General features: G+C 35.3%; 3 protein-coding genes and 1 long non-coding RNA gene across 22 annotated transcripts in view; 2 read left to right on the top strand and 2 right to left on the bottom strand.

The window, feature by feature from the left end:
- The window catches only part of WDR17 (WD repeat domain 17), a 72,669-nt gene extending 71,145 nt beyond the window's left edge, over window positions 1-1,524 (top strand). For all 10 annotated transcript variants that reach the window (XR_015729137.1, XR_015729138.1, XR_015729135.1 and 7 more), the window contains one exon: window positions 637-1,524. Coding sequence is in view for 5 of the 10 variants with exons in the window: in XM_034401304.2 (XP_034257195.1) it covers window positions 637-756 (120 nt within the window). In the remaining 5 variants the exon portion in view is untranslated. The remainder of the gene's footprint in view (window positions 1-636) is intronic.
- Window positions 1,525-3,872: 2,348 nt separating this feature from the next.
- SPATA4 (spermatogenesis associated 4) lies at window positions 3,873-13,000 on the bottom strand. Of its 3 annotated transcripts, none has more exons than XM_034442763.3 (7): window positions 12,913-13,000; window positions 10,884-11,049; window positions 8,941-9,070; window positions 8,468-8,586; window positions 7,933-8,153; window positions 6,510-6,626; window positions 3,873-4,298 (listed from the first exon to the last, which is right to left on the bottom strand). In XM_034442763.3, exons 2-7 carry the CDS (start codon window positions 10,982-10,984, stop codon window positions 4,120-4,122), a joined length of 867 nt encoding a protein of 288 aa, XP_034298654.1. In that variant the 5' UTR covers window positions 10,985-11,049; window positions 12,913-13,000; the 3' UTR covers window positions 3,873-4,119. The 3 variants fall into 3 exon arrangements, with proteins under 3 accessions (XP_034298654.1, XP_034298653.1, XP_034298652.1); XM_034442762.3 differs by having other exon boundaries at window positions 12,611-12,947; XM_034442761.3 differs by lacking the exon at window positions 12,913-13,000 and adding an exon at window positions 11,542-11,615.
- The window catches only part of LOC117680181 (uncharacterized), a 38,009-nt gene continuing 24,704 nt past the window's right edge, over window positions 12,993-26,297 (top strand). Inside the window, exon 1 of the long non-coding RNA XR_015729134.1 lies at window positions 12,993-13,059. This is a non-coding gene — a long non-coding RNA (uncharacterized LOC117680181). The remainder of the gene's footprint in view (window positions 13,060-26,297) is intronic.
- Window positions 16,848-26,297, bottom strand: part of ASB5 (ankyrin repeat and SOCS box containing 5) — a 47,479-nt gene continuing 38,029 nt past the window's right edge. For all 8 annotated transcript variants that reach the window (XM_087874842.1, XM_034442771.3, XM_034442768.3 and 5 more), the window contains 2 exons: window positions 22,039-22,230; window positions 16,848-18,943 (listed from right to left, as the gene is read on the bottom strand). In XM_087874842.1, the coding sequence (XP_087730968.1) occupies window positions 18,816-18,943; window positions 22,039-22,230 (320 nt within the window). In that variant the 3' untranslated portion in view covers window positions 16,848-18,815. The remainder of the gene's footprint in view (window positions 18,944-22,038; window positions 22,231-26,297) is intronic.

Raw genomic sequence — 26,297 nt, 5'->3', positions numbered from 1 at the left:
ATGAGCAATGAGATGTGTACCTTATTATGCCCATGTAACATCTCTGATGTATGAATTGTAGTGGTTATCTGTGACTTTTGATCAGAATTCAAAGTGCTCGTTGGCATCTATTAAGCTTTACCTGATTTTTGTAGGACTTCTTGTCTCCAATTGTACTTCCTTCTCTGATAAATTCTGAAGTTCAGTATTCTTCAGGTTCCAACTGTTAAAAAATGTGGGAGCTAAGAAATGCATCTTCTCTGTCCTTGCCATTGCAATATTTCCCCTTAAATCTATATGAGTCTTGTCAGTTGCCTACCTGCTTCAAACATTACAGGTAATTGTTATAAGATTTTCTTGAAAAAGATGAGGAATTATCCTAGAAGGGGAAACCTCTATATTTGAGGGTAATTGTTATTAGAAGAATAAGATGCAGTAGAAATCTCTTACTTGATTTCAGGAAACAAGTATCTGTTATATATGTTAGCATAAATGATCATGTCTCTAGGCATGAACAATAAATTATTTAATATCTAAACTTTTTTTGCTTTAATAATTATTTCTTCTAAACTTGTAAAATATTTTTATTTTTAAAGTTGTAAGTATATATGCATTTTTAATACAAAAAGTATAATTTGTTTATGTCTTATTTTATAGGGTCCTGTATTTTTCCTTGAAGATGGAAAGTCAACAATTTCACTAAACGATGCTTTGATGTGGGCAAAAGTGAATCCTTTCTCTCCACTGGGAACAGGAATACGGCTCAACCCATTCTGATAAAAAAATCTTTCTATTAATAATGATAGTTGCTTTTATTTTATTAGTGGAAAGATTTGAGGTTGACACTTGCTTGAACAGTTTTATAAACTTTGTGAATTATAAATTTAATTTTTATATTAAAATTGATAACCCAAAGAGAATTTCATATATCATTGGCAACCACAGGCTTTTAGAAGAAGATTGAAATTAGGTATCTGTGAACACTCTTGTGAAGCACATTGCTGGGTCATACAATAGCTATTTCTGCTTTGAATTATTCCTTAGAGGACACATGCATCCTATTTTAAATAAAGTTTGTGTGTTTGTCTCCTCCTAGTGGAAATTAAGGGCATAGCCTAACAAGTACTGTTTTGGAAAAAAAGATCCATTAAAACAAGTAGAAATTTTGCAGCTGTGATGCATGATGGATTGTATTTTCATATTTATAATAAATTATTAATGTGTGTAAATTTAATAGTTGTATAGTAAATTGGTTAGCAGGTATTTTGGAATACTTAGCTTATGCTCAGCATAAGAATGTTTTTAGAATATATTTTGAATATCTGGATTTGCATTTGACATTCTTTATTTTAAATGATTAAGCATATTTCTAAAATTTATTTTCCAATAGATCTCTTTTAAGTAAACTATTGATTGTATCAAAATACACTATGTAAATTTACAAGGAATGAACTCTTTTCATTTTAGTGTTTGTAAACATATGGCATTTAAAGTTCCAGCATCTAAATAAATTAGGTTTGTTTTAAATAAAAGTTTTTTTCTGAACATATGTAATCAAGTTTCAGTTTATTACCACTACCTTTTCTTTAGGTTACAACTTCTACATGTCCTATGTGGTCAGGATATTGGGAGGGAGAGTGCACTTGACCAAAAGCGTTCTGGCTGTGAAGGTGAAACACGATCTCTGCTAAAATCAGTTGCTTTTCCATAGTGGATGTGTGTGAAATTGAATACTGAAAGATACCTAACAGCAAGTAGATAAATGTGCTTTTTTACACATTGGATGTGTTTCTTTTCAGCTTCTGTGTTGACACACACAGAAAGCTTTAACTTTTACACATTGAAAAATGTGTTCATGTATGTTCAGATACCAAAAAGACTGGTTCAAGAACCAGCAATAACTAGTTATAGATAAAAATTTCTTTCGTTCTAGATTTTACTTAGCAAGGCTAATACCTCTGCTTTTCATCAGCATTCCCTAGAAAGATGTATTACAGTAATAATATGCAATGGTTATTTTGCTTTGTTATGTGTTCAGATCATTAAACTTTTCATTCAACAAGCCCTGCTTCTTGCTATCTACATCTTTTTTTTCTACCTTTGATTTTATTTTGTCCTTTTGTTTCTAGAATTTCCTTTGTAGAAACTTAAGACCAATCTCTACAAAACAGTTTAATTGAATTTCTAGTTTTAGTTAAGATAAGGGGACCATTAAAACATATTACAAGAATAAACCAATAGTTTGTAATTTTACTTTTTTCAATTTAGATCTTTAACTTTTTGTAAAGTATGATTCGGTTTTATATACAGACAGCTAGTTTAGTGTTGTGGTTAAGGTGCTGGCCTAGAAACCAGGAGATGTGAGTTCTACTCCTGTTTTAGGCATGAAAGCTAGCTGAGTGACTTTAGGTCAGTCAGTCACTCTCAGCCCAACTTACCTACAAAATTGTTGTGAGGAAAATAGGAGGAGGAAGGACTGTTATGTATGTTCACTGCCTTGAATTACTTATAAAGTAATTATGGCAGAATAAATATTTAATAAATAAAGTATTATTTATTGTTCAATTATATTGGTTGATTCTGGTCTATATTTATAACTTGTCTAGCAAGGAAAGAGCTACTTCTATTTATGAAAGGTCTGAGATCCAAAAATTAATTTTACATGGTTCTATAGGATCCCCCACCTCTCCCAAACAATAAACATTTTCTTATAGTGTGAAGGAAAAATAATGATAGTCAGATCTTATAATGAATCTTCCTCCTTATACCAATTCTTCTATGAAAAAAAAAAAAAGATATCCTATAAACTTGAGTTCTCTTGTAAGTAGATATGAAAGATTTACAATCCCTGAAATGGAATTAGCTACTACTTGTTCTTTCTCATATTTTCAGCAATAAATCAGTATACATATAACATCATGAAATGTATATGTTTCAGATTTGGGACTAATTTTCTTCCTCTTTTTTTCTTCCTTTCCAAGACTTTAAAAGTGTTTCAGAGCATTTAGAAACTGAATAGCAGACAGAAAATGTGAGCATTCTGTTTCCTGATCAACAGATTTGAACTGACAGCACATAGGTGTCTATTAAATTATGAAATGGACAGTTTCCCCACAAATTTACACATGCATTAGCAAGAAACACAGGCTTCTTGTTAATGCATATGTAAATTTGCTAGCCTCTAATTGCTTAACAAGTTTTCTCATTTCAGTCTTTTCATTTGGAGGCATTATATAAAACTATTATGTGTATTATATGAAGTAAATCATAAGATTTCCATGATATCATAATCTAGATGTAGTAAGTCTTGTGTTAGGAATTTAAGAATTATATTGCCTACTCTCCCAGTTTTCAGATATCCTCTACTGTAGGAAATTGAGTTGTGAAGAATCATTTTCTACAATAGATAAAGGATAATAATAGCAATAAATATCAGTCCCTCACTAACAAGAAGATGGTTTGGATTTTAAAAAAAGCTTAGCCTAGCTTTTTTCTTGCATTTTTTCTTGTGTTCCTACTGCTTTTCAGTCTCATAACTGTAAGAAAGAGGTGCTTTCCCAGTCAAGGGCTCATTAAAACTCTTCTGTTCTCCCTACTGCAAGTGGGAGAAAACACAGTCTTCAGGTCATTCTCTAGCCCATTCAATCTAACATTTCCATTGGTGGATTAATGTTGTACACTAATGTAACATACAAAAAAGAGTTTTAATTTGACTGGTTCTGAAGTTCTGAAAGATACATTCTAAGAAGCTTCCTTGGTTGATGAGAATTTTTTAACATGATCCATTGATTTCCATCAATTTATAAGTGTACTCTAGAGCATATGTTTACCTACCGGTATATTGAACATTTTACATTGTTTCTAAATGATTAAGAAAACACGTGACAATGAGATTGGAGCTGATTCATTTTATTAAAATTATATTGATTTAAGATTTCTAGGTTCTGCATGACTGTATAATAAAAATTTACATTATAGCATGACAAGGAGGTAAACTTCCAGTAATGGAATGGATAAAATGATTTTGATTTATTGCATTTTCTTCTGCCTGTGTAAATACCATGTTAACAATATGTCTTTGATGTCAGTATTAATTCTTTACTGGCTTATCTGTAAGGTTCATGTTTCTCAAAATAGGACTCATATTTGATTATAAATCTTCTTTTGTATTTCTGAATTTCTTCTCTGTAGTTCTTTAAAATGTGTACCTGAAACTTCAGTATTCATGTTCACATCAAATGCGAATTTCTCAGGCTGTTTCACTTGAATAGTTTTGAAATGAACATCTGTTTTACCTCTGATTTGTGTGGATGGTACACCTAAGGGGGTGGGAAAAATTTCAAGCACACAATTTCATTTATAACACAAAAAAATTGTTTTAGCTTCTAAAACATTTTTTAGAAATGTGAGTTATTAAAATTGTTAAGATTCCTCTACCTGTGAATATTTGAGAAAATTAAATACTTAGGGACAAATTTTCAGCAATATATCAGTTTCCAATTATTATCAATTCAATCCATGTAAACTCAAAAATAGCTCATTGAAATATGCTAAATATTGTTTAAAAATGAAAATGTAGGACATAATTTCAATAAATACATTCAGGTACAATTCACTCTAAGAACATTAGCAGGAGAGAATATAAAATGCAGCAAAATATTAATTTAAAAACTGTCAGAAAACTAAGTTTCCATTTCAACCAAGATTATTCCTGATTACTAATCAGTCCTAACAATCTAATTGCTGGTAAGACTGGGCAAACAATCTGATCTAAGAAGTGAGTGCAACCTACTCTACTATGCATAATGATAAATAGATATTAAGCATTAATTAGGAAAAGATTAGAGAACAAGAAGCAAATAGGAGTTCTATTTCCCTTGACTTTCAGTAAAGGATGAAAGGGAATGAATATTTGCTCATAAATTCCCTAGGAATCTCTTTTCCAACCTCCAAATGGTGCCGTTTACTATCAATTGCTGGTGTCCAAGAATAAATAAATTTACAGGCAAGAATAAGCATTAGCTGCTCTTCTCTCTCCATCATCTGAAACTGGCATGGAGCAGTTGCCTAGTCCAAGTGAACACAAGATCTGTCTGCTAATCCACAGATTTATATCCACACAGCTCATACTGAAAAAGCAATTACTTCTTCCTCTTATTGAAACTATCCTTCAAGGGGACACAACTAGTGGAAGTAACCCTTTTTATGTTTCATAAGAATGCACAAGGGGCAACATGAAAGAGAAAACAGTAATTGCTTTGTCTCCTGATTATATCTCCTGACATGAAACAAATAGGTTCAACCTGTAGGGTTGCCTGAAATGATATTCAGAAGACAATTCTGACATTTCACCCAACCTCCCTTTCCTTTTCTCCCAGATAATACAAATTATAGTGGCAGTTATGGAAGGTGCAGCTATATTTTTCTTTTCTTCGGCTAGAAAAGAAAGAGATGAACTCAAAGAGGTTGCAGATGTTTTTTGCGGTAACAGCCATTGTCTCAAAATAATTGTTTAACTTTTCTCTCAGAAACAAAATTGGAAGAAGTAGCAATACATATGTTTACATCTTGTCATATGCAACAAGGAAGACTATGATTTATAGGGAAGAGAGAAAAAGTGTCCAAGCAAAAAGAGGGCTTATCACATTCCAGCTAATTATTCTTCTTTCACTGAATGGCTTGGTCGATGAGATATTGAGAGAATAAAAAAGGCTGATTTTCAAAAGAATAAGTCTTACTAATAGGCCCATTATTGTAGGTAACTTGAGACCCATATCTGCCTTCCAACAAGTCAGAGACAGTTTAAGATTCTTTAATGAGAACCATCTTTTCTGCTCCACCTATAGGATATGCATAGATATAAGTGTGGGCAGATTATCAGTTATGCAAACTCACACTTCAGGAGGCATTATGGAGTCAACACTCCCTACTTTGAGTTTGATGCCGACAGAGGATGAATAACATAGGGGCAATAGTGGAACTCACTCTTCCTCAGCTTTCAATATTGCTCCAAGAAAAAGGCTCAGAAGAGACAATATGGGGAAAATAAATGTGTAGACATTTCCTAAATGGCTATCAGGGAAAAAAAAGATAAAAAGCAACTAATTGTAAATTAAATAAAAATATGAAAGAAGAAATATTACACAGTAGGAAAATAAACATTCTAGAAAGGAAAAAAGGGTATGATAAGTATAGAATGAAAAAAGATGGATAAATCAGAGACTGGTATAGAGAAGGAAAGACACAATTAAGAAATGGAGAACTGAATTATACAAACAAAAAACAAACAAAAAACCCCAAAACAAAAAGTGGAGTATATTCTGCTCAAAGTTTTGTTACATTGTTAACAGAAGTTACAATTCAGTTAAATGCCTAAAAGGAAAAAAGGCATATTCTTGAATCAAACCATGTATATTCAGTCATAACTATTTAAATAGAACTTATCCCTAAACAAGTATTTCTTAAGTTTATCTAATCCATTTGAATAGAACTGTAACCTTTGACTTTCAGATTGGAAAAAGAATGCTTACTATTTGGCACAGGAACAGATTTTTCCTTTGGAAGATTAGTTGTACCGAACGAACGAGCCAAAATAGAAGAGTGATCAATGGCACGTTGTCCCAGTGTTGGTTTAATACCAAACCGTGCTATAAATCAACAGAGTCATTTATCTTAAGCAACAAGTATGTTATTACATATGCCAGCTACATTGTATAAAATTTATATTTCTAAACCACCCATCTCCCTCATAAATTATTAAATTCTATTTATGATTATTAAAGAAAATGTTTCATTAATGAGACAACTGAAAAGGATATAGTTGGAGATTATGCAGACATTGATATTCTTAGAGCTCTATAAATCTATTCAAATTTAAAAATAAAGCAAGTCTACAGTATATACACAGTGACAATATTTTTAGTTAAGATCTGCTCTTTTTAATGCATGAAGATAGATAACAACACTAATTGCAAAATAATCAAACAGTTAACAATAAAATGAGATGACAAAGAAATCCAACAATGTAAATAAATATTCAACTAATTAATATTAAATATTTTCCATTACAAAGGTGGGCCTTCTCACAACAAAAGTAACAAACTAGAAAACCCATGCTCTGTTGTGTCATGGTTTCAGAAATATTTCATTATCTAAACTGAAAAACAGAATGATCACAGATTTCCCAAAAAATAAGAGAAGGAGTGACTTCTAACTTCCCCACTGATTTTCTTTGTGGGTAGCTGACAGAGAGCATTGGAAATCTTCCTTCTGTCCCATTCCTCCCTTCCCTTGCCAGGAAGCTGGTAAGTGGCTGCTGCCAGGTAAGGTTGGAGCAAGGGAGTGCATGAGTGGTCAGTGTGCCACAGGCTCAAAGGGACTGGTGGTGTATGCATCATTTCTCTTGACTTTCTTCCCTGCAAGCTTCCCATAAGCAAAAACTTTGCTAATTGGAAGATGGCAAGAAGCATCATATCGGTTCCTTCCCAGTTCTCACTGCCATCAGGAAATCATCAAAATCATGTGACCACAGCCAAGTGCAGCAGCACAGTGTTAGAGCTGAACCAGGAAAAATATCCCCAAATTTTATTCCCTCGAGACTAATGGGTCCCAGTGTTCTATAAATTGGCCTATTTGAGGTACCTTTCTTGAAAATATTTTGCCTTATGTAGCGTTTCAAAAAATGGAAGCTTACTAAGTTTCAAACAGACACAAGTATATATAGATGAAAAGCAAACTGGATCTCCTGCAGCAGGTAGCCCTGTAACTCTCTTTCTGAGTTCTTATCAAATTGATTCTGGATAAAGTACAAGCCATGGAAAGTCCTTTTAAGGTGAGTTTGAAAAGTGCAGCTAACTTTATTGGTTTTTTAAAATACATGTATTCCTATTAAGTTATGCAAACAGGGAAATATCCTTATGTTATTCAAAAAGATGTTCTGAGAAAGATACTTACATGGATGTTGTTCCCTCTCCATTAACCTTCGCTGCCTATGTATATCAAGGATAGCATTTACTTTCTGTTTATTTTTATAAATATCAGGTTCTGCCATCATTTCTGACATAGTGATATTGTTTTTAATAGCCCTTGAAGCAGTTGATCTAGCAACCAGTGGTAAATTGTCCTGATAAATACGATCAGTAAAATCAATCTCTTCATCTTGAATATGTTTTATACTACAAGAGAAAAAGAAAGCATATTACAGTTTCTTTCACTAATCAAGCAATAAGGCAATGCTGAGCTGCCTGTGTGCTTATATGTATATTCTTAAACTGAAACTTCCTCAAATTAACTTGAAATTCTATAGATTCACAAATCAATGACTACATTTATTTGATTTTTTTTTTACCATCTAATTTAGATTTTCCTGGGAAAAATTATAGTAGTGGATTGTGAGCCTAAAGGCAGTAATTATCTTGTCTTCTGTTACTTAATGCTAACATTTAGATATTAACATACAACTTTCAAATATAGCATTGAAGAAACATACCGACTGTCTGTCAGCATTGTATAAATATCTTGTACAAATATTTCTGCAGCTCCTGGTTTACAATGAATTGTCCCATCTATTAACTCTCGTATAGGCTTCAGATTTCTTTTTGTAAAAAACTTTAACAAAGAGAAAAAAAATACATGAATTCATTTTCTTATCCTCAGTTATTTATCACAAAGGGATAAACAATTGCCATCAGTGTAGACTACGATGCCTGACATCTATGTAACAGAACTGGAAAGATACAACTATTAAAAATATAAATATGTAGTATTTCCCTGGAGTCGCTACAATTGCCATTATTATATTCCACTTGAAAAACAATAGCATAAATTATTTGTCTATGACTACTGACTGTATGCTGTTTAATTGCCAATAGTCTAAAGAAGAAATAAGAAGCCCTCATTTTATTGTAACTTTTAAAATACATTAAATTTTATAGAAGATTCAAAATTGCATTTATTATTCACCTTTTCAAGCAGTGCCCAGTTACTGAGTTTGACACTTAGGGAGGTTCCATTGACAAAGGAATGCATATGAATGTCTTCTGCGAAGTACCGAGAGAATATCTCAGCAATAAGGTAGCCATTTGAAAAATCCCTATTCGAAATAAAATTTAAAAATTGAATGAAAGACTAACTTTTGTAGGATTTGTCTTAATTTAATTATGTCATTCTCTAGCTGTACATTCTTACTTAAGGATGGTTGTTTTGGGTGACTTGTTCGATTTTTATACTTAGTTATACTTCCTTTTCCTAAAGGAAATCAACCTTGACTGTTCTTTGGAAGGACAAATACTGAAACTGAAGCTCAAATACTTTAGCCACCAAATGAGAAGAGAGGAGTCTTTGGAAAAGACCCTGATGTTTCGGAAAGATTGAAGGCAACAAGAGAAGGGGATGGTAGAGAATGAATAGTTAGATAGTTTCATTGATGCATTGGGTAAACAAGGGGAGACAGTGAGGGCAAGGAGGCCTGGCATGCTGTGGTCCATGAGGTTGCAAAGAGTCGAACATGACTGAAAAACAGCAAAATACTTCCTTTTAGAAAAATAAAAATAAAAATCCTTTCCCATTGTAGTCCTCATATCTCAGATAAATAAAACAATTTATTTTGTTATGCAACAAATTCAAATTCCCCTTCCTAAAAAAGGATCAAAAAGTAAGAATTTAATTATAATAATCATATGATATAACCAATTTTCATTTTTTGCTTCCTAACATTTTCTTAGAAGTGCAAGGTCCATTTTTTTCCAGATCAACTGAGTTTTGATCCATTGTTTATAACAGGGACTGACCAACTGGCTCGTTACCTGAGCCTTTTCTGTGTCTCCCAAAAGTTCACACTTTATCTTTAGAGTTTAGACCTGCATTCATCTGGAATCAGTTCAATACAGATACAGGGTTTAATTTGAAGGAAAGAGATCTATTGTAAGGAAATGAAAGAATGATAAAATTGATAAATACATTCAAGTACATCAAATGGACCTGGCTGGATTTTCACTATAGGCATGATTCCAATGAGAACATAAAAAGCAAAAGTAGTTACACTGGTCTATAAGCAAAAAGAATCTAAAATCAATACTTGGTCAATACATTTGTTAGGATCAACCGAAACTTTTTAAAACTCTGCAACATTCAATAAGTCCAGGATTCTATATCAGGCAAGATAATACCAAAAAAAAAAAAAAAAAAATCAAAAGAAAAAGATGTGCAAAATTTTTTAAAAAATTAGGCCAAGCATTGCAATAATTAACTTTATCATTAAGAGTCAATATTAAGACTGAAGACTGAATGAATTCACCACTAGTAAATGCCTTACTTTTTTTAACCTTACTTTCTTGTATAGTTGCATTTAATATCTATAGCATCTATAAGTGCCACTCCTCAGCTCCCTGAAAATTCATTCTGGAGTCAGTTTTTCAACTGTACAACGGTTTCAATAAATGTACAAATTGCCTTCAAACACAGCAAGCCTCAAGTCTTAAGTCACACAATTTAAAGAAAACCTGCTTTTTAAAATAGCCAAATTGTAGAAATTTGATAACTAGCTAAACCATTTTCCAAGTAAACAAATTAAAAACTTACTATGGTTCATTCAAATAAGAACACAGTAACACTGTATGCAAGCTATAAGTCTATGAGTTTCTTTGTAAAAAAAGAGAAAATATATTGGGGTCAGAGCACAACTATGGGGCATATGTGAATTTTGTTGAAATTCTTTGGCTATTTCTAACAAACAACCCTATTAGCCATTTTGGAATTTTTTAAAAAACAGCCATTTTAAAATATATTTTCTATTTCCACAGTATGTCAAGTACCATCAGATTCTTGGCCATCTGATCAAGAACAAGGAAAGTCTTCAAGAGGAAGAAAAATAATGCCAATCCTCTTCCTGAATTTATTTGTCTTACCTACGGAAGTTCTTTGGTGAAAAAGTGAGATCAAGACTCTGAAGCCATCGCAGTACTGTCAGGGGCAATCCAGTACGCCCTGGACATGTGGAGTATGACATGAAGGCAAGAGAATTCTTCTAAACTGAGGACTTCTTAAGTTCTTATATTTTTTCCACTTTCTCACCTGTCACATTTTACATTAAAACACCACAAGAATTTTATTTTATTTTATTTTATATCCAATTTATATACCGCCCTTCTCCCTGAGGACTCAGGGTGGTATACAGCCGAATAAAAACATAAATTACAAACATTAAAATAGTATTAAAAGGATATATATAAATTTGGCCCCGTAATTTAAAAATAATAACAAACCAATTTAAAACATTTTAAAAAGTTAAAAAAATTAAGACACTATTACAGCCACTACTTTATCTTATCAATCCAATTTTGTCACATTAGTTAAAAACACTTATAAGCTATAAACTCTCCTTAAATTGGGCAGCATTGATTCCCAAGTGTTTTAATCATTGTCTTGCATATGAAATTACATCTTCCTCAGCAAATATTAGCAAATATATCTCTACTTAGCACTAGCACTCATTATAGTGATTCTGAGAATTCCAATTCCAATATAACTGATCATTACCATAGTACAGGGGTGGATTCTACTTACCTTTACTACCGGTTCGCAACAGGATTGCGCACACGTGCTCGTTTCTGCACATATCACTTCTGATGATGTCAGGGTCAGTGGGCGGAGCCTCCCATCAGTTTTACTACCGGTTCTATAGAACCGGTCCTAACCAGGGGCAACCCACCACTGCCACAGTACCTTGGATAGGACCAGGCAGCCATTCCTGGTGTGACTAGAAATACGTCTTTGATACCCACTAGATTTCTTTATCCCATTAAATTGATTTTTTTAGAAAATCATAAGAAAAATTGACATGTTATAAAAATAAGTCAAAACTAAACTAGTGGGTGGTTATCATTTTTTCTTCTTTCTTTCTTATACAGATATTCATCTATAGAGCTCAGTCATTCCAAAATATGAATGGTGAGTGGCTAAAGCACATGACTTTGTTTGGATTTGTTTAGCAAAACATAAAGATTTAAATGGGGTGGTAGAAAATGTTCTGAATGTTAAAAAGAGCCTTAGGAATAACTTTGCTAATTTATGTACAATAAAAGGAAAAAATACAGAAAAATAATAGAATAAAGAATGCTTTGAGATAGGAGTGGGAATGGGAAAGAATAAATATGAGAAACATTTTTATTTAGAAATTATGGGTTTGTGCATTCTGTCTAAAATTGAGAGCTGAGACACTTTACTCTCTTCTTTATTCCCTAAAAACCAATGACTATTTAATTTGGAGAACAGTAAATTATGGATCCGTCCAACATGTGAAAATAGCTGCAGCAATTAATTCAGCAAGTTGCAAATATGGATTAGATCACAATAGAAAAAGCTGCTACCGGTAGCAGGAGTTGCTAGCCAATTCTGCGAGCCCTTCCTTTATCAAATGCTAGTTTCTGATTACAATATATCACTGAATATTTTCAGCTCTTTAAACAGCTAGGTAGTCAAGTGCCTTTCACCTGTAAGTTACCTGATCTATTATTATGTACTATATTGATATTATTCCTTTCAAATCACTCCAACTTCCTAGATTTATCACACCCATTGAAAGTTTGTAACATTCTCCAAATTGTAAACGTCCACCAAGCAAAGCTTTACAGACCTTTGTTGAACCCCAAAATCTTGCTAGACCGAGATCTACTTATCATTTGCAAATCCTAGTGCTGTAGATTAAGGCTAGAGACCTTAGTCTGAAAAAACAACGCGGAAAAAGGCACTGGTAAATCACGTCCATCATAGGACTCGAGCTGGATTATTTGAAATTGGCTCCTTCCCGGCTCCCTGAAAGAAAATTCAATTTTGCGCCCGATTCAGCCGCTTCTTCCTTTCGATTCCTTTTCTGAACTACCCCATTCTCGGTCTCCAATGATGCTTTCCATCTACACGCGCGATTCCCGCTCTTACTTGAGAAGGGCCTCAGGCTCCTCGGTCGCCGCGTCTTCGATCGCCATAACAACCATCACCAGAGCAACCTCTCGAGCGAAAGTCCCACCCACCAACGCGAAAAAAATTCAGAAGCCCAAGTGCGCATGCGTTTCAACGACTGGGCAAGTATGTACCGTTTTGAACCGTAGAAGTTTTTTTCGCGGTAGTGGGTTCGTTTTCGATGACACGTTGTACTAAATCAGGTCGATTGCCAGTAGTGCATAATTAAACGAAACAACACATCCACATACCCCCCCCACCCACCCACCCGTACCGCTTAACACAGACAAACGTCCCGGTCACTTGTGTTCCATGTATCTTCTCTCGGGGTTGCGTGTTTCTTTTTATTTCCAAATCTAAAAAGCGACTTTTTCGACTCCGAGTCAGCGGTCGCCTGGCTCGTCTCGTTTTCTTGATCTGGTTCGCCTCCTTTTGTGTATGTAGGAATAACCTGTTCCCGGTCAATTTGATAGTTGTACGGACTGTTCAAACTCCGTTTCTGCATTGTCTCGAAATGCCGAAAGCGAAATACTTCCCGTGAAGAGGAAAGACAAAAGTGGCCCTGGGATTCATTTTTAAAATCAGTTTCGGGAAAATTGAAAGCAGAATTGTTTGTCATGCTTTGCTTTTGTTTAAGTTGAAGAACTAATCTGATAAGTAATGTGATACAAAAAAGTTTCATGGTACAATTTAAATTGATAAGGAACTGAAGCAGTTATCTGAATTTTACAGCCCTTCCCCGAAGTTTTGCCATTCAGATTACTTCGGTAAAAGATTTGCTCTTGAACATACAAATTTCCAGCTCTGATGCTTGTAGAAGTGACTTTTAAAAATTATTTTCTATGGGAATGTGTGAAAAAGGACTTTCCTTGACAATACAAAGGATGTGGAATTATGCATACTATTGGAGGTTTTTTTTAGAGTGTTGCAAAAAGAAGAAAAAGCTGCATAAAGCTTCTTGAAAACCATTTTCTAATTGATGAGATCAAAAATTGTCAAATTTCAAACCAAATTTTCGGGGGGGGGGGGTGTTGCACTAGATTACCTACATTCCTACAAGGTCCCTTCCAACTCTGTTAGGGTAATTTGTATATGTATCAATCTAAGATGGAACTTGGAATAGATGATATAAATCATCTGTCCAAAGGTTCAAACTTGGGCACGTTTTGTTTGTATTGTTGGAAGAAGGCTTCCCACAGTATGATGAAAATTTTAATCAGCCATTCAGTGGTTACTGAAATATTCTTGTCCTAAGGGATAAACTGTTGGAAAGTTATAGCTGTTTGATTATATTACTTTAAAAACATGCAATTTTATATGCATATTGTTTCATCTGACATTAAAGTGCTGCACTGATGTAATTAATTTTTGAGTTGAAGAGAAACTGTTAGATTCTGCATGTTTTTTGTTTTAATAATGGGAGACGATAGGCACAACGGGTGATATTAAATGTTAGTCTCCATAGAGCATGACTGAAGCACTTTGGCCTCAATAAATTCAGAGGAGAAGTTTGAAAATGAACAAAAATCATACGTATGGAATATAAAAATAGAAAGTACATCCAGATAACATTAACAATAGCTGTCAGGCAAAAGAATAGAATAGAATAGAATAGAATAGAATAGAATAGAATAGAATAGAATAGAATAGAATAGAATAGAATAGAATAGAATAGAATAGAATAGAATAGCAGAGTTGAAACCTTACACCACTTCAGACAAATGGTTATCCAATCTCTTCTTAAAAACTTCCAGTGTTGGAGCATTTACAACTTCTGGAGGCAAGTTGTTCCACTGATTAATTCTTCTTTTAGGAAATTTCTCCTTAGTTCCAAGTTGCTTCTCTCCTTGATTAGTTTCCACCCATTGCTTCTTGTCCTGCCCTCAGGTGCTTTGGAGAATAGCTTGACTCTCTCTTCTTTGTGGCAACCCCTGAGATATTGGAACACTGCAATCATGTCTCCCCTAGTCCTTCTCTTCATTAAACTAGACATACCCAGTTCCTGCAATCATTCTTCATGTTTTAGCCTCCAGTTCCCTTAGTCTTTGTTGCTGTTCTCTGCACTCTAAAGTCTCAATATCTTTTTTACATCGTGGCGACCAAAATTGAATGCAGTTCAAATGTGGCCTTACCAAAGCCATTATAAAGTGGTATTAACACTTCACTTGATCTTGATTCTATCCCTCTGTTTATGCAGACTAGAACTGTATTGGCTTTTTTGGCAGCTGTTGCACACTTCTGGCTCATACAAGTCATAATCGATTCTGTTTTAAGCAAAATATTTCAGCAAATGTGGATTGGATGGCATGATGATAGATGCTGGTTCAGAATACATAATTCACGTATGTTCATCAGTAGTTTTTCATGAACTTAGAGAGAGCTATGGGTCAGTCCTGGATCTTCTATTCAATATTTTCATTAATGGTTTGGAGAAATATGCTTTAACTGAAGATGACACAAAATAGAATGGAATAGCTCATAACCTACTGGACAGAAACGATCCAGAAACAATCTTGCTAGGAAGTTCTTGTCCATACAAGAACTAAATAGAGACATGTGCAAAGCTCTTCATATAAGAAACATAAATCAAATGTTGATGTATATGATGGAATATTACAATTTTAAAGGTTTCCCCATCCAATCATAACCGACTGAAGGGAGCAGTGCTTATCTGATTCTCAGCCAAGGAAACCTGTGTTGTCTGAGAGACATTTCTATCATCATGTGGCCAACATGAAAATATGGAATGCAGTAACCTTCCCACTGAAGTGGTACCTATTTACCTACCGACATTTGCATGCTTTCTAACTGCTAAGATTGGCAGGAGCTGGGGTGAATAAAGGGAGCTCACCCTGTGTATTAGCGCTCAGGCCGGGCTGTCAGCTTTCCAGTTGACAAACTCAGCTTCTTAACCTCTGAGCCATTGCACCCCTTAAGATGGAATATATCTGGTCTGATAACAATAATTTTGAAAAGATTTTGGAATAGTATTTGTTGCAAACTTAATATTGGCTAACATAGGTGAGTGGCTATGAAAAGCAAATGTAATTTTATTTCACACTAATTAAAGTATACGGTAATTTCTAAATCATGGGAAGTAACTTTTACACTCGTTTTGCATTAGTCTGCTTCATCCTGAATACTCTATCCAGTTCTGGCACTATATTTCAAGACGAATTCAGAAAAAAATAGAACAAATTTTGAGAGTAAATAGAAATTAAAACTTATGAAGAGAGATTGAACAGGCTGTGAACATTTTACCTTGGAAAAAGATGACTGAGGGTGATATGATAGCACTCTTCGAACTCTTGGAAGAATGTCACATGGAAGAAAGTCAAGATCTGTTCTCGCTCTTATTCCAGAGCACAGAATGATCAGCTTAAGTTACAGCAAAACAGATTCCAATTGAATTTGAATTCCTGCTTGGAATAAGGGCTTGGATTTGATAATGTAAATGTTCTGTTTCAATGCTATAATTATACCAATTGAGAAAGCTTCCTTGGGATTTTCATACAAAGTAAACCAAAGGAGTCATAATCCTATAAAAGCTCCAGTCTCAATATATTTGAAAATTACTATTACAATTGTACTATTACTATTGTTGCTATTGTTATATATTGAAATCCAATGGCATCAAATCTGGTTTGCGCTGTTTATTTATTTAATTTTTTATTTGTATAAGTGCCCATCTTTAATTTCTGTGCATTTTAAAATAATATAATCACATGTGCAAACATTTATGGTATTCTTATGTAGTGACTAAAGTAGTAGTAGTTAAATCCCTGTTTTGTCCTGAAATTTCCTGGGTGATGCCAGGACAGTTAGGGACTAGATGACAAAAGAAAAATAAACACATTTACAATAGTAGGTCTTCAGTACATATTCCAGAGAAGTCTGAAAATAAAAGACACTTATTTGTTTAACCATCTTTCAAGTTTTATATATGTATATCAGTTTTAGAGAAAGAAAAAAAGAAAATGTACTTAATACATAGACAGGCATTCATCTTTACTCAGAATATATCAAACAATAATTAAACTAAACAATATATTTTTATGCAAAATTTACAAGTTCTAGACATTCTCCCCTACTTCCCACATTATTACTTACATAGCATTTCATGAAATTTTAAAGGAATACATTGTAGGATCATTCCATTCTAGCTCTTAAAAGACCAAAAATCCACTAAAAAGCAGTTAATATCTCATTCTTTCAACTGCAGTAGGAACACAGAAGAAAGTAGCTTCTATGGGAACAGCGGTATTTAAATAGACAACCTGCTACTAAGAGCTGTGTATTATTTCTTTACAAATGAAGTAAGTGAATCTTTTTCAACTAAACTAATTCTTACAGAGAATAATGATCTTTATTAGGCCAAATGTTGGGGCATATAGCAGAAAATGGGCACACCTAGGACAAAAACTGAATTATCTGATTTTAAATTTAAAGGTAGCCTTCTAGATATGAATGTTACTTAATGGCTGTTCAAAGTTATGACAGACCCCCTCCACCAAAAGTTATGACCCTGTTTAGAAGTTATGGCCACTGCAGCCCCTATGGTCATTCACCCTTACGCTCAGCCTCAGGGATATTGCAGTGCCCATCCCTGACTCTTCCCCCCCCCATCCCACCCCACTGGGACCACAAGGGCCTTGCGCCTATTCTTCACACACCCATCACCCATTGCACACTTAGCTTTTGAAGATCTCCAGATGTCAGGCTGTGCAATCACATTAAGAAACAAAATGGAGTAGTTTGTCCCTTGCCCATGGCTTTGTGAAAGCAGTGGAGAAATTGATGGCCACTTCCGGGATGCATGGTCCACCCTCTTTCCTCAATATGAGAAACATGGAGATCTTCAGGGGACAGCAAGCAGACCACAAGATGTCTTGAGGGTGGGGTGGGGAGGCTTTGGGAGGCCTAGGGCAGGCAGGCCTGGCCATATGCTAGGCCTCCAAAGGTCTCCCCCACCTCTGCTTAACAACCCAGGTGTTGATTTAATGGCCACATCGGGGAGGGCAGGGGATGAGGGTTGTTAAGCAAGGCCACCTCACTTAATGGCCATCACCACTTGGGAGTGTAATGGGCAGGCTCTGTTACAGCTGTACATCAAGGATTACCTGTATATATAATTGCAATTAAATTATTAAATGAAATTAGTATAATCATCTCCCAATCTTATTGTGCTTAATAGCCTCCCGTTTCATTTGCTGTTTAAGACAAAAAGTGGTCTGGAACTGCATCCAAACCTTGGAAAGCTCCTCGTGACCTTGGGATCACAAGTTGGGGAATTTATACAGAGAAGAAATATGGAAAAGATTGGAAACCTTAATTTATTTCTCTTTCACTCCACTGCCATTCCAATACTTTTAAGAAAGAAAGAAAGAAGAGATTCAAAAAGAATTTACAATTTGCAGTGCAATATACAGGAAATAGTAATAGCACATATATACCACTTCACAGTGATTTGCAGCCCCCTCTAAAAAGTTTTACAGAGTCAGCATATTGTCCCCAACAATCTGGGTCCTCATTTTACTGACCTAGGAAGGATGGAAGGCTGAGTCAACCTTGAGCCACTTAGAATCAAACTCCTGGTGGAAATGGTTGGGAGCAGTTTCTTAAATATTTGGTTGCTTTAATCATTAAAAAAAAAGGCCTTCACACATATTACCTTGCATTCCAGAATACTTTTTTCAAAGGATTTGTATAGCTCTGTAAAATATGACCACATTTATATTTCACTTTAGTAGTACTTCAAGAAATTTTGTTTGGCATGATTTTAATGTGCAGGCAAGCTTGTTTAAGCTTCTCCCTATCATATAATTTTCATGTGTAACATGTTGTAGAATATTTCTTTAAGTTCTGAAATACGATTCACTGTTTTATTGGTACTGTAAGAAATTTTTCAAGATGTTTGGCAGTTGAAGTTGTGGTACAAGATGCAATCTAGATTTTCCTATATAATTTCGGATTCGTAGTCGGCACAGCTGGCAAAGAGAACATGGAGTAACTGCAATTGAATAAAAATGACATTATGTAGCATTAGATAGTATTCTCAAGAACTTACATTTTGTACTTACATTATATATATTTATCATATTCAAACAGACATTTTAGTTGAATAGATTTCTTGGATGCACTGCCATTTTTACTGACATATATCTAAGAGTTATGTAGTACATATATATTTGGTAAGGAAAATTAAGGAATGTTTGCAAAGTTCAACAAAACTTTGAATGATGATTTGGGGAAGAAAATATAGATTTATGAATATATACATATACATATACATATACATATACATATACATATACATATACATCTATCTATCTATCTATCTATCTATCTATCTATCTATCTATCTATCTATCTATCTATCTCTTTAGCCAGGTTCTACGCTAAAGAGAAATACACATAAAACCTACGAAAAACAAATATATAAATATATATATATATATATATATGTCTTTTTCTTTTTCGTAGGCTTTTATGTGCATATTCTTCTTCTCAAAAGTTGGGGGTCGTCTTATACGCTGGGTGTCGTTCTCCTGTAACCAGGCAGACCAGCCCGAAACGCTCTGACGAGCTTTAAATGGCTCTGGCGATCCCAGCTCTGACGATCCCAGCTGAGTTCCCTGCAACTCAGCTGGGATCGCCAGAAACCACGTAAAAGGAAAAAAGTTTTTTCCCTTTTACTCTGAGGATCCCAGCTCTGACGATCCCAGCTGAGTTCCCTGCAACTCAGCTGGGATGGCCAGAGCCATGTAAAAGGGAAAAAGTTTTCCCCCTCCAGCTTGCTTACCTCAGCTGCTAGTCGCAACGCTTGCCTTGCTTTGCTTGCCTGAATCTATTCAGGCAAGCAAGCAACTCCCTGCCTGCAATCAAGCAAGGAGGGAGTTGTGGACTTCAACTCCCAGAATTCCTCAGCCAGCAAAGCGGCTGAGGAATTCTGGGAGTTGAAGTCTACAAGTCTTAAAGTTGCCAAGGTTGGAGACCCCTGTTCTATTGGGTAAGTTTTTTTCCCCTTTGGGAGCTTTAAAAAAAATAGTCAATTGGGATTTTTTTAGTTGTTCTTTTTTAGACCTAGCCATTTAAAGTTTAGGAAGTTTTAAATTTAGCTTTCATATAAAAGTAAAAATAAAATAAAATAAAATAATATTTGTGCAGCTTTCTGAGATTTAGTGTGTTTCTGTAGTGTTTCACTCCAACTACACAAACACACAAAATCTCACAAAGCTGTATGTGGAATTTGGTGTGTGTAAAGTGTGAAAGTTGGTTTTTTGGACTTTTTGTGGCTGTGTGAGGTTCCTGCTTGTTGCAGGGGCCATTTTGGGTCTAGCACAGCTGCTTTTACATTGTGGGTGAGCCAGTTGTGTTGTGTTGTGTGTGTTTAGAGTGTGAAAGTTTTTTGGGGGGGCTTTTTGTGGCTGTGTGAGGTTCCTGCTTGTTACAGGGGCCATTTTGGGTCTAGCACAACTGCTTTTACATTGTAGGTGAGCCAGTTGATGTTTTTTAATTTTTATTTGGTGTGCATTGGAAGAGGGGCAGTCTTATATGGCGAGTATAGCCCAAATCCTATATTTTAACAGGAAAAGTTGGGGGTCGTCTTATACGCCCAGTCGTCTTATACGCCGGAAAATACGGTGTGTGTATATATATATATATATGTTTATGTAAGTTTTCACGGGTATGTATGTGTGTATAGTTAATATTTCGGGTTTCTTCCCGTGTAATTGTGGATATATCCCTAAAAGGGTAGAAGCGACGTTTCGGCAGAATCCCATCTGCCATCATCAGGCTTATGTCAGCAGTCATTTTGCACTAACTGACGTTGGTATTTCAAATCTGGTCTGGTATTCTGGGATGGCTCCAACTTTTCATTCTGATTGGTTAGGAGTCCCAATATGTGTTTATTGGCTTGGCTTCGGGTGTATGGTCGGTTTTTCTCCACTAGGTGGCAGGGCTTCATCTTTGTGGCTGATTTGAATATGATTTGGTTGGGATTTTTTTGTGTAATGTTTGGTTTATGTTTTATATATGGTGTTAAGATTCGTCTATCCGTAAGCTACGTTGTTCCTCAGCCCTAGTTCTGTGAAATCTCATTCACAAGTTTCTGGGCTTTTTGTATCCTGCTGAAAAGCAACAACTCTGTGCTGCAATTTGGGAGACTCATATATCATTCACAGAACTAGGACTGTGGAACATCTTAGCTTACGTAGGTAAAACCTGGCTAGAAAGAATATGCAAATAAAAGCCTACGAAAAAGAAACATACATACATACATACATACATACATACATACATACATACATATATATATATATATATATATTTTCTCAGGTTTTCGCGGGTGTTTGTATGTAGGTCTTTGGTTATTCGGGTCTTCTCCCACGTAAAATTGGAAGTGTCTTGGCGACGTTTCGACGAAGTCTCATTCGTCATCTTCAGGCTGGTGTTCTCGGCTTCGTGCTTCACAGCAGAGTCAAACCCACACTGATAATGAGCCACGACCAAGGACCAGAGCCCCCCATCCAATCAGAGCACAGCCAAGCCCCTAACCAATCAGAACACACCTCCACCCAATCAGAACACAGCCAAGTTCCTACCCAATCAGCTCACACCCCCACTAGCAGTTAAAAGGAAGAGACAGGTGCGATCTCACATTGCTCCTGGAAGCACGAAGCCGAGAACACCAGCCTGAAGATGACGAATGAGACTTCGTCGAAACGTCGCCAAGACACTTCCAATTTTACGTGGGAGAAGACCCGAATAACCAAAGACCTACATATATATATATATATATATATATATATATATATATATATATGTATGTATGTATGTATACATATATATATATATACATACACACACACATACATACATACATACATACATACATACATACATACATACATATCTCCTCAGGGAAAGTGAAGCTTACAACCTGCTGTAGTCAGACAGGAGGATGGAAAATTCTTCTTCCCTCATTCTAAATCTAATATATGTGCTTCCTCAGCACTGAGAAAGAGAAAGAGAAGCCGCTTGGGCTTGATGCTGTCATCCAAAACCCAATAGCAACAAAGAAAGAACAAATACAAACTTTACCTTCATGTAATAGTAGTATTTTTTCCACCAAGCTGCTTGAAACAGCAACATCTACGGGTCGTTCAAACTCTGAATTTTTGGCATTTATATCTGCTCCAAACTCAAGAAGTATGTTTACTATTTCAGTATTAGGTAGCCTTGCAGCTGCATGCAATGGAGTTTCCAAAAACTTTCCTTTTTGAACATTTGCCCCTATGGATTTATAATAGAGTACATTTTACATTAACCTAAAAATATTTTAACAAAGAATCATAATCAGATCAAGTGTCTAATTTTTGTTTCTCAGAAATAAACATTTGTTAGCAATTTATTTCATTTATATTCTATTTTTCCACACCAGTGAGTACTTAAAGACAGTTAATATAACTTTGGAAATAATAGAAAAACTAATTAAAGTATAAAAGGCCAGTAAAATAGATGCATATTGGTTGCAGAAACCAAAGACAACTTTGCCCAAGTCAGATAGTACATTAAATATCTTGGGAAAACTGCAGGAGTAAACCTCCTCCTGTATGACAGGGAAATGAGCCTGGCTAGTGGGGACATCTTCAGAAGTGCCTGTCTTATAGTTATTAACAGTCACATAATTTCGTAACAAAAGTACTTACTTCAAGAATCTAGGTATACATCACTTCAGACTAGATTACATTAGACTAATATATCTAGCATTTAAATATATAATGGTGAGTAGAATGTGTGCATATGCAGTGGTGAGAAGAGGGGTTGAAGAAATCTGGTTCCTGTTTAGGAATGAATTCCATATTGATGGAAGTGGGGAACTAATGACAAAAATAATGGGTTCAGGAAGATATGGCATGGGACATATTGGGGATAGGCCCCACTTCTGGACCTGTGGTCTTGATGCTTAGAATACTGATGACCTTAACTTCTTGCTGCTGTTAGTAAATAATAGGTCTGACTATAGATCTTGTTCATCCATAATTTGGTGAATAAAGAAAGTAACTGATGTGTATTTCTAGAACCTGGTTGGGTTAAGGTAGCAATGTCACCTTTTTGGAGATATGGCCCAACCCACATTAAGAATACGTGTTCAATTCCTAATTTGTTAAGTGGTCACCCTGAATTTAAGATTGTTGGACAGAAATTAATTTAGATACTGCTGCTGCTGTTGCCAGACTCCTTGCAATTCAAAGGCTATGAACGATTTTGCCCCTGGTTTATTTTTTTAACTCTTAATGCTTATTTTGGTTTTTGCCTTGATATTTTATTTATCACACCAGTGGCAGCATTTATATAACTTGATTGCACTTGAAAAAAACTAAACAGGATCAGATCTGATATTAGATGGGAGATCAGCATGAATTCCCAGGAGTGTATACTAAACTGGGAAGTAAAGAAAACATCCTAAAATTGTATTGATAAATCACTTATTGCTAAGGCAGTTATTGGGCATGTCCCTGCAATCTCCAAGAACCAAGAACCGAATTGAGGGAAGACTTTCTTTTTTGTTATAGAAATAAAATATTTTCAATGTATAGCCAGTCAATGTATATAGCCTGAGCTGATTTTGCAGAGGTATAACAACCCTATGCAGAATGATCAGACAGAATAATGCAAGTTTGTTTATTAATAAATAATCTTAAAGAATTTTAATGAATCTTAAAGAAAAATGACATTCTGTTAATAAGAATTAAGTTATAAAAGTATAGGTCTTTAAAACAATGGACCCGGGACTTCCGGTTTCCTTGTCTTCGGCGACGGCGGCGCTCTTTGAAGCTCCGCCAGCCCCGCCGCCTGTAGAGCCGCTTCGCGATCGAGAAGCAGCTCGAAAACTTCAAAATCCTGAGGATTGTTGGAGGAGAGATAGCAGGGCACAGGTCGAGCCCCTGTAACCCCCCAGGGAATCGTTTCTGGGGAGGAAACAGGCGCGGCTCCCTTCCAACCTGCTGAGACTCCGGGCGGCGTGGGACGATTCTGCTCCTGCAGAACAAGCCGGCTGCAGGAAACTTAAAGCGAAAGAACCAGCTTTAATAAACAGCGAAACTACCTGAATCCTGAAATTTGGAAACGCAAGTATTAGCACTTTGTTGACTTTTCAATCTGAGACAATGCGAATGAGTGAAAGTGCTTTGAAAAAACATGGCGCCTAGCTTCAGAGTTAACGAGCCAGCGAGTGTGGATTGGTGAAGTTATTTTGTTTTGCTACAAAGTTTCCAAGTTGCTACTAAGCTGCCTTGCTTGTTATAAGAGAAATAACTGGGAAATTTTTTTCCCTTTTCAATATTGGACTCTGCTTTATTTTAACCCTTGTTTGATCAAATCTGGGGGACTTTTTTAGAAGTCTTTGTGCAGGAGGGAAAGGAAAAGGAACTTCCCTCTTTAGAAAAACTAGATCACGAGCCAGGATGGCTTCAAAGAAGCAGGAAGGGAAGGCATTAGGGGGGGGATCCCCCACACACAAACAGCAAACGCAACTTCCCCCTGCTCAACAGCTACAAACTCAGAAAAAAGAATTTGATGTGGGAGATTTAAAAGAATTTATTTCTAAAACTCTGGATGACAAATTTCAAAAATGTCAACAGGAGATAGATGATAAATTTCAAAAATCACATCAGGAACTTATGCAGGAAATTAATGAAGTCAAAGACATGGTGAAACAGAATCAAAATAAGGTGACCAAAAAAATATCAGAAGTGGCGTCTGGCCTGGCAGAATTTATTGGGAAAGTTGATTATAAAGTTGAAGAATTCAAATCAGAAGTTAATGTCAAGATGAAAGACAATGATTATAAAATTGATGAAGTTGATAATAAAATGCAGAGAATTGATGATAAGATTGTTATGATACAATTCCGGGCGATGGAATTCGCCATATGGCTTCGGGGAATTCGAGAGGAGGAGAGACAGGATTTGAGACAGGTTTGTTCTGAAGCCTTGGCCAAGATTCTACAAGTTAATCCTGATGTGGTATTTCACAAAATAGATAAAATCTATAGAGTGAACTCTTGGGTGGCCAGACAAAGACAACTGCCTAGAGATGTGGTCATATACTTTACAGAAAGAGGAATTAGAAATGATATCCTGCAAAAATCTTTTTATACTTCTGTACAAGTGGGGGGTTCACGACTTCAAATCTTTAAAGAATTACCTCCTAAAATGCTGAAAGCCAGAAAAGAATTTGGTTTTCTTGTTAAGGAACTGAGAAATTTACAGATACCCTTCCGGTGGGACGCACCAGCTGGGTTAATTTTTAGATACAAGGGAGAAGGGTATCGGTTGAATACCGTGGAGAAGGCACAACACTTTTACACTACTATTCTTAAGGAAAGAACACCATCTCCACGTACATCCACAGTTTTGGAGATTAAAGAGAGTGAAGAGAGGCAATTGCAAGAACAGTCCAAGCAGGAATTAGAAGTAGTGCAAGGTGCAGAAGGAGGTTTTCTGAGTGAGCCCTTGTTGGATTCTTCTCCAATTTTGGATTTGATTCAGTTGACAGAAGTTAAAGATCAACGTATAACTAGAGCCCAATCCAAGCTACTTAAACAAAAGCAACAACAACAACAGGAAAGACAAGACAAGAAGGCAGTTAAGAGTATCGTACAAGAGAGTGGAGCTATGGGAGGAGCGAGATCGAAGCTCTCGGATGAACTTCAAATATTTTGCTCTGTGCTCCAGAAAGAGGCTGATGACCTTTAAGTGTCTATCTTGTAATGTCAATGGGTTGAATTCAGCACAGAAAAGGAAGAAATTATTTACATATTTGAAACAATTTAATAATGATATAATATGTTTACAAGAAACGCATATCACAACTCAAGATCAAAAATATTTGATAAATTCAAAACTAGGAGCACATTATATATCTTCAACTTCGCAGAAAAAGAATGGTGTGGTTATTTATGTAAATAAAAAATTAACAGCGAAAGTTATAGAAGCAGATCAAGATGGTAGGTTTGTAGCAATTGAATTGCTCACAGCAAATGGTCAAATTCTTTTGATTGGAATTTATGCTCCCAACCAACAACAGGATTATTTTTACAAGATGTTACATACTAAAATATTGCAATGGGACTATAGATCTATTTTAATTATGGGAGACTGGAATGGAGTAATTGATTCTAAACTAGATAAAAAGAGCTTGGCAAAGTCTAGAATTAGATTACCACAGACTTTTTTTGATATGAAAGAAGATATGGAATTAAAAGATGTTTGGAGAATACATAATCCAAATGAATTGGACTATACTTTTTTTTCGGATAGACATAGATCTTTTTCTAGGATTGATTTTATCCTGTT

This window comes from Pantherophis guttatus, chromosome 8 (genome assembly GCF_059756535.1).
Source record: "Pantherophis guttatus breed Tessera chromosome 8, ASM5975653v1, whole genome shotgun sequence".
Classification (NCBI taxonomy): Eukaryota; Metazoa; Chordata; class Lepidosauria; order Squamata; family Colubridae; genus Pantherophis; species Pantherophis guttatus.
The sequence above is the reverse complement of the archived record's forward strand: the minus strand, read 5'-3'. Positions and strand labels throughout refer to the sequence as shown.

Bases quoted from the DNA above. Each gene is read 5' to 3' on its own strand.
- SPATA4 (XM_034442763.3), bottom strand. From the start codon at position 10,984: ATGTCATACTCCACATGTCCAGGGCGTACTGGATTGCCCCTGACAGTA. The intron at 9,071-10,883 runs GTAAGACAAATA...TATTTCGAATAG, and splicing joins TCACCAAAGAACTTCCGTAG to GGATTTTTCAAATGGCTACC. The intron at 8,587-8,940 runs GTGAATAATAAA...TCTTTGTTAAAG, and splicing joins ACTGGGCACTGCTTGAAAAG to TTTTTTACAAAAAGAAATCT.